General features: G+C 47.7%; 1 protein-coding gene across 1 annotated transcript; it reads right to left on the bottom strand.

The window, feature by feature from the left end:
* Nucleotides 1-2,307: 2,307 nt before the first annotated feature.
* On the bottom strand, nucleotides 2,308-3,655 carry mrpl17 (mitochondrial ribosomal protein L17). The gene is made up of 3 exons (XM_057023275.1): nucleotides 3,149-3,655; nucleotides 2,788-2,856; nucleotides 2,308-2,682 (listed from the first exon to the last, which is right to left on the bottom strand). The coding sequence occupies exons 1-3, from the start codon at nucleotides 3,320-3,322 to the stop codon at nucleotides 2,437-2,439; spliced, it is 489 nt and encodes a 162-aa protein (XP_056879255.1). The 5' UTR covers nucleotides 3,323-3,655; the 3' UTR covers nucleotides 2,308-2,436.
* Between the last annotated feature and the right edge of the window lie 4,184 nt (nucleotides 3,656-7,839).

The following is a 7,839-nucleotide window of genomic DNA, read 5'->3' as shown; positions in this document are numbered from 1 at the left end:
GGAGAGGGAGGAAGAGGGGAGGGAGGAAGAGGAGAGGAGAGGGAGGAAGAGGAGGGAGGAAGAGGAGAGGAGAGGGAGGAGAGGGGAGGGAGGAAGAGGGGAGGGAGGAAGAGGGGAGGGAGGAGAGGAGAGGGAGGAAGAGGGGAGGGAGGAAGAGGGGAGGGAGGAAGAGGGGAGGGAGGAAGAGGAGAGGGAGGAAGCTGTGACGGGCAGAATGAGCAACGTTCTCAAAATGCATTGATTCAAAGCTTCTCAGGAGGATGATGATGATGAGGATGATGATGAGGAGGAAGATGAGGATGAGGAGGAAGATGAGGATGAGGAGGAAGATGAGGATGAGGAGGAAGATGAGGATGAGGATGTGCACCTGCAACAGTGTAAATAGCTCAACCTGGGAAGACCAACGGCTCTGTAGAGGTTTCATTTCAACACATAGAGGAGGTCCACCAGGTTCCACCATCAGCAGGTTCTGTTGCCATGACATCACAGACATCTTTTATGTTCCACACATTTTGATACAACATATTTATTGGACAGTGCTGCTTCATTTATATTCTAATATGCTTTCATCACCGTTGGAAATTGATATGCTGATGTTTAAATGTGAAATGTCATGTTTACCGTAGGAACTTGTAAACCGCATGTTTGTACCGTACTTCCTGTCCAGACGCTAACGTTTGTACGTCATGGTGACCATAAACGCTTTTGTGTGTATTGAAAGGTAGAATCTCACAGAAGCTTACAAAAGGGTTTCGTTTGACCGGAAATAATGTGCTGATTCTCACTTCAGTGGATACTCGGAATGAAGATGATATGAATTTTAATTGGACTTCAAAGATTTGGACAGTGTGTGTGTGTGTGTGTGTGCGTGTGCGTGGACACCGGTGAATGTTCCGATAGAGCACAAGGACCGAGGCGACTCTCCTGCCGGATGTTTCTCGCCTCTTCCTGCTTCCACCTGGTTAGGGTTCGGGTTTCTGCTGCAGGTGAACCGAGGCGTCGGTGCCCGCGTGTCCTGCATGGAGCCCTTTAACGTTCCCGCTTCTCCCTGATGACGTCACCTCGGAGGAATGCTCCCGTCACACGCGGCAGCATTCCGGACGTGTGAATATCGTTGTCTTGGAGTGGGGACGTTTGAGGAGCTGTTCCTGTCCATCTCTTCCCTGCAGCTCAGTGTGAAAGTGACCGAACACTAATTCTCTCACCTGTTTTTCTTCTTTGAATCGACATTTGCTTCAAATCCGCCCGTTCGGCTCTTTACCTGCTCGGACGACGGGTTGTTTTTGTCTGCTTTATATCAGACCTGTCGGCCATTTTGTCCGCTGTTGCCTGTTGTTACGGTTGCCATGGAAACGCTGAGGGGCCAGTGGAGCAGATCGACTCACCTTTGGTGAACGTGGCGGGGTGACACACACGTGCATGATAGAAACGAGCACAGCGTTTAGGCCACTCAGAAGCAAAGAGCACATCACTGTTCCAATGGTGTCACATGACTAAATAAGCTGTACAGATACATTTTTTTTGCCAAATTAATAAAAGATGGTTTTTATTAGAGGTCATGTCTTTGTTTGTCTCTAATTATTAGCTTTTATTCTCTTTACTTGATGGGACAAGGAAATCATATCGATATTTTATGCTATATTTTCTCAACCAACCACAGGAAATGAACTAACTCGTTCAGGAACAGCATCACATGAAAACTTACACTTTAGCAATCATTTCTTTTTCTTCATCAGAGGAAATATTTCCTTTTCCGCCATTCGGAAGAGAGGCGAGGAGTTAACCTTCCTGTGCTGGTGCCGTAGCTGGCCTTTAGCCTTTAGCCGTTAGCATCTGAACAAATGCACCCAAAAAAGCCCAAACCATCGTGGAAATGCTCGACATAACGAGCCAAACATAACGAGCTGCTCCGGCTCCTCTTGATGGATCAAACACTTCAGTTCAAATGCACGTAAATAAACCTGCGTTTAAAGTGAAGCAGCAGTTCACTAAAGACTGATACATTTTTACTCATCGTTGACCTTGAAGGATTCTAAATTCTGTGTTCCCAACGATGGCAGAAATGAAAACACCACCAATAGAGAGTAGCTCTATATAAGTGGAGAGTCAAATCCTGACTCCGCCCACTGATGTCACATGTTCTAATGTATATGGTCAATACATTTCTTTTGTGTTCTAGTTATGCACCTTTGGGAAATACAGCATTTAGGATTATGGAGGGTTTTAAAGTAGATTTCAGGCATTTTGTAACATGTTGACCCGGTTGCTCCAAACAACCCTCAACTGTCTGAAGAACTGGACTCTGCAGGAGGTTCTCATATTTATAGACAAACATTACGCAATCCAACATTAATACTAGTCCAGATCTTATCTGTCACGAGGAACTAGACTCTCCCATGGTTGAGAGCCACGTCGTGGCCCCGTGCCGAGCACCAACTAAACTCTGCACTGTTCTGCCTCCTGTCTGTAGCCCTTCAGCAGCTGGTTGATGAGCCAGAGTTCATTTGGTTTTTTCACAGGATAAAGTGGAGGGAGGGGGTTGCCTTTGTACTCCAGAACCGCCATCTTGGCCCTGTCCAGGTTCGCTCTGTTGGGGATGCGCGCCATCCTTGTGTAACCGTTCGCCCGAGTCTCGAACCTCGGTGCCAGGACCTTGAAGAGCTTCGGGACCAGGTCTTTTTCCTGAAGAGATACAAACAGACTCAAATGAGAACAACGACACCCCATCACGAATGGAAATGTAGACAAACTAAAAGTTCCACCAGCCAAGCTGAAGCAGAGACTCACCGTCAGCCAAAAACTGGCCATTTTCATTGCCTTCTCATCTGTGTCTCCCTTTTTAGCATAATCGATCAGCTGAGGAAACCAGGCCAGAAAACACATTGCATCAGTTTTGGTGGGAATAAAATGTCCTTTATTCCTACACATTTGGATGCTGAACCAACAGTGTCAGTGAGACTGAGACACTCAATCTGACAACACTCACAAGTGAATAATTAAGGCTCCAACTAACCACTGATCATTCAATTAAGAAAGATTTCTTCCAACAATCAGAAACGTCACTAAAATGACTGGAGCGGCTCTGTTCGGTACCAAATGAAGAAATAATGAAGCTTCGCGGCGATGGCGGAATTCACTGCGACGCTACCTTTTCGGCGTAAAATCGGACTTCATCGGCTCTGGCCGCCGTGGTTTCTATCCTCTCATGTCGGACAAGTCCTGTTAAAATGTTCCGTAAGATATTGATTCGGGACTCCGGGCCCAGACCCATTTTACGGGCCACCCGACCGTGAGAGATAAACAGCTGCAACGTAAGGCGCATTTTGCCCAGCTAGAGTCCGCGAAAACACACGAAATGAACAATTTCTAGAGACAAAAAAAATTTCGAATGGCGCTGAAAATTATCATGTGAAAGTATCATAAAAACGCGACTTAAACGTTGGCAAAGCTCCACTTAAGGTCAACGCGGAGTGGAGCGCGTCGGCATGTGAGGTCCGTCACTAAATGGGTCCGGCTTGAACACGTACGGTGCAGCAAAAGTTCCGCCCGTCAGTTCCGTAAGAACACACTCACACACAAACACACTCACTCTCACACTCACTCACTCTCACAAAGACACACACACACATGCACATTACACCTTTCAAAATATTACGTTAAAAAAATATGTGCGCGTGTGTGCGCGTGTGTGCGCGCATGTGCGCGTGTGTGCGCGCGTGTGCTTACGGAACTCACTCACTCACACACCCCACACACACAACAACACACTCACTCACTCGCACACTCACACAGACAGACATGCACATTAGACCTTTCAAAATATTATGTTAAAAAAATATGTGCGCGTGGGTGCGCAAATGTGCGCGCATGTGCGCGTGTGTGCTTACGGAACTCACTAACTCACATTCACACCCACACTCACTACCTCATTCTCACTCACTGACTCACACACCCACACTCAGACAGACACACACACATGCACATTAGACCTTTCAAAATATTACGTAAAAAAAATACGTGCGCGTGTGTGCGCGCATGTGCGCGTGTGCGCGCGCATGTGCGCGTATGTGCTTATGAACTCACTCACTCACACACACACCACACATGCACATTAGACCTTTCAAAATACGTAAAAAAAACTACGTGCGGTGCGCGTATGTGCGCGTGTGTGCGCGTGCGCGCGCGCGTGTTTACGGAACTCTCTCACTCACTCATTCTCATACTCACTCACACATCCACACACACAAACACAAACACAAACACACTCACTCACACACACACTCACTCACTCACTCACTCACTCACTCACTCACTCACTCACTCACTCACTCACTCACTCTCACACCCACACTCACACAGACACACACGCGAGTGTGCTCACGGAACTAACTCACACTCACTCACACTCACACACACAAACACACTCACACTCACTCACACAAACTCTCACTCACACAAACTCTCACTCACACACAAACACACTCACACACAAACACACTCACACTCACTCACACAAACTCTCACTCACACACCCACACACACACACACACACAAACACACTCACTCACTCACTCACTCACTCACTCACTCACACACACCCACACACAAACACACTCACACAGACACACACACATGCACATTAGACCTTTCAAAATATTACGTTAAAAAAACTACGTGCGTGTGCGCGTGTGTGCGCGCGCGCGCGTGCTTACGGAACTCTCTCACTCACACTCACTCACTCATTCTCACACTCACTCACACAAACTCACACTGACTCACTCGCACACTCACACAGACACACACACATGCACATTAGACCTTTCAAAATATTACGTTAAAAAAACTACGTGCGTGTGCGCGTATGTGCGCGTAGGCGCGTGTGTGCGCGCGCACGTGCGCGTGTGTGCTTACGGAACTCATTCACACACCCACACACACAAACACACTCACACAGACACACATGCACATTAGACCTTTCAAAATATTATGTTAAAAAACATGTGCGCGTGTGTGCGCAAATGTGCGCGCATGTGCGCGTGCGTGCTTACGGAACTCACTAACTCACATTCACACCTACACTCACACAGACACACACACATGCACGTTAGACCTTTCAAAATATTATGTTAAAAAACATGTGCGCGTGTGTGCGCGTGTGTGCGCAAATGTGCGCGCATGTGCGCGTGTGTGCGCAAATGTGCGCGCATGTGCGCGTGTGTGCTTACGGAACTCACTCACTCACACACTCACACACCCACACTCACTACCTCATTCTCACTCACTTACTCACACACCCACACTCAGACAGACACACACAAATGCACATTAGACCTTTCAAAATATTACGTTAAAAAATACGTGTGCGCACATGTGCGCGTGTGCGCGCGTGTGCGCGTGTGCGCGCGCGTGCTTACGGAACTCACCTACTCACACACACACACACACAAACTCACTCACTCGCACACTCACACAGACACACATGCACATTAGACCTTTCAAAACATTACGTTAAAAAATACGTGTGCGCACATGTGCGCGTGTGCGCGCGTGTGTGCTTACAGAACTCTCTCACTCACACTTACTCACTCATTCTCACACTCACTCACACACCCACACACACAAACACACTCACTCACTCACTCACTCACTCACTCACTCACTCACTCATTCACTCACTCACTCACTCACTCACTCACTCACACAGACACACACACGCGCGAGTGTGCTCACGGAACTCACTCACACACACACACACAAACACACTCACACACACAAACACACACACACACACACACACACAAACAAACACTCACACACACACACTCTCACTCACACTCACAAACTCTCACACAAACACACTCACACTCACTCTCTCATTCTCACTCACTCACTCACTCTCACACACACACAGACACACACTGTGTGCGCGCATGTGCGCGTGTGTGTTTACGGAACTCACTCACTCACATTCACTCACACACTCAAACACACTCACTCGCACACTCACACAGACACACATGCACATTAGCATTTTCAAAATATTATGTTAAAAAACGTGCGCGTGTGTGCGCAAATGTACGCGCATGTGCGCGTGTGTGCACACTCACTCTCACACTCACTCTCACACTCACTCTCACACTCACACAGACACACACACACATGCACATTAGACCTTTCAAAATATTACGTTAAAAAATATTACGTGCGCCTGTGTGCGCACATGTGCGCGTGTTCTTACGGAACTCACTCACACTTACTCACACACCCACACACTCAAACACACTCACTCACACTTACTCACACACCCACACACACAAACACACTCACACACTCACTCTCTCTCACACACACACGCACATTAGACCTTTCAAAATATTACGTAAAAAAATTACGTGCGTCTGTGTGCGCGTGTGCGCGCGCATGTGCGCGCGTGTGTGTGAGTGAGTGTGTGTGAGAGTGTGTGTGTGTGAGTGTGTGTGTGTGAGGGTGTGTTTGTGGGTGTGTGAGTGTGTTTGTGTGTGTGTTTGTGTGTGTGAGTGTGTTTGTGTGAGTGTTTGTGTGTGTGTGTGTGTGTGTGTGTGTGTGAGTGTTTGTTTGTGTGTGTGTGTGTGTGAGTGTGTTTGTGTATGTGAGTGTGTGTGTGTGTGTGTGTGTGTGTGTGTGTGTGTGTGTGTGTGTGTGTGTGTGTGCATGGCACCATGTTCTGAGCTGGTGAATTCTAGAGCATCAATCTTGGGCAGAACCATCCAGCGTCACGGTCACCGTGGAAGTGGGTCAGATGCATGTAGGAGGTGGAGCTGGAGCCTCTGTGAGGACGTGAGGAGACAGGAAGCAGCTGCAGGTGTTGGGGACCAGGGAGGACGAGTAGATCAAGGAGGAGAAGATGTTTATGTAACGCTGCAGCCAAGTCCACAACCGCTGGAGTGTGAGTGCTGAAGGTTCTGCTGCTGCGTCTGGTGCACGTTATATCTGCACGCTAGCTTCTAAACTCCTTCACATTCAGTTATACTCTGCAAAACATCACATGAATATGTCCTGGGGTGTTGGGTCCATTGGAACTAACGGGAATCAGGTCAGAGGGTGAATGGGAGGTATTGCTGTAAACACAACGTTGGATTAATACCCATAATACCCACGGACCACTCACAGCGCTCCACGTCCAGGATACGATGAGCGGCTCCAACCTTCTCACCTGACAGAGGCTCCAGGTAACGTGACCCACCATCACCTGGATGCTTCCCAGTTAGCGCCGCTCTTCCCCTCTGTTGGCCTGAGTTTTCAGAAACTGTTATCAGAAACACACTTGCAACGTGTTCCAGGAACCCTTTAGCTCCTCAAAGGAGGACAGGGTCCACCTGGGAGGGGGGTCAGTGGAAGAGGTCTTAGAAATGCATTTAACATCACTGATTTCTACAGACGTTCTCCCACCAGAATCAACATCTTCAGCATTTGTACTGACAGGAAAATTGACCCAAAGTCGAGGTGCTTCCACAGGTGTGTTGGGCCTCCGCCAGGATCAGCTGGTTTGGCCAGTGTGGCACAGCAACAGTTGCCCCGGTAACAGCAAATGAATACTCATATTGCACCTTTTCACTCATGTATTTAGCAGACATAGCTTTGTTTCAAATATAAACAATGGGTCATTTTGTTAATTGTTGGTCGTTAAAATGATGATATCAGTGGTTCAAATGTTGTTTTTCTTTGATCTGCCCATGAGAAGCTCACAGCTGAGACACAACCTGGCTGTGAATTGGGAACCTGAACAATCTGAATGGATAAACACGAGCGCACAAACAAGTGTTGATATCAAAGATAAAACGAGTAATTCCTTCTTTCCAC

This window comes from Takifugu flavidus, unplaced genomic scaffold (assembly GCF_003711565.1).
Source record: "Takifugu flavidus isolate HTHZ2018 unplaced genomic scaffold, ASM371156v2 ctg178, whole genome shotgun sequence".
Lineage (NCBI taxonomy): Eukaryota > Metazoa > Chordata > Actinopteri > Tetraodontiformes > Tetraodontidae > Takifugu > Takifugu flavidus.
The sequence above is the reverse complement of the archived record's forward strand: the minus strand, read 5'-3'. Positions and strand labels throughout refer to the sequence as shown.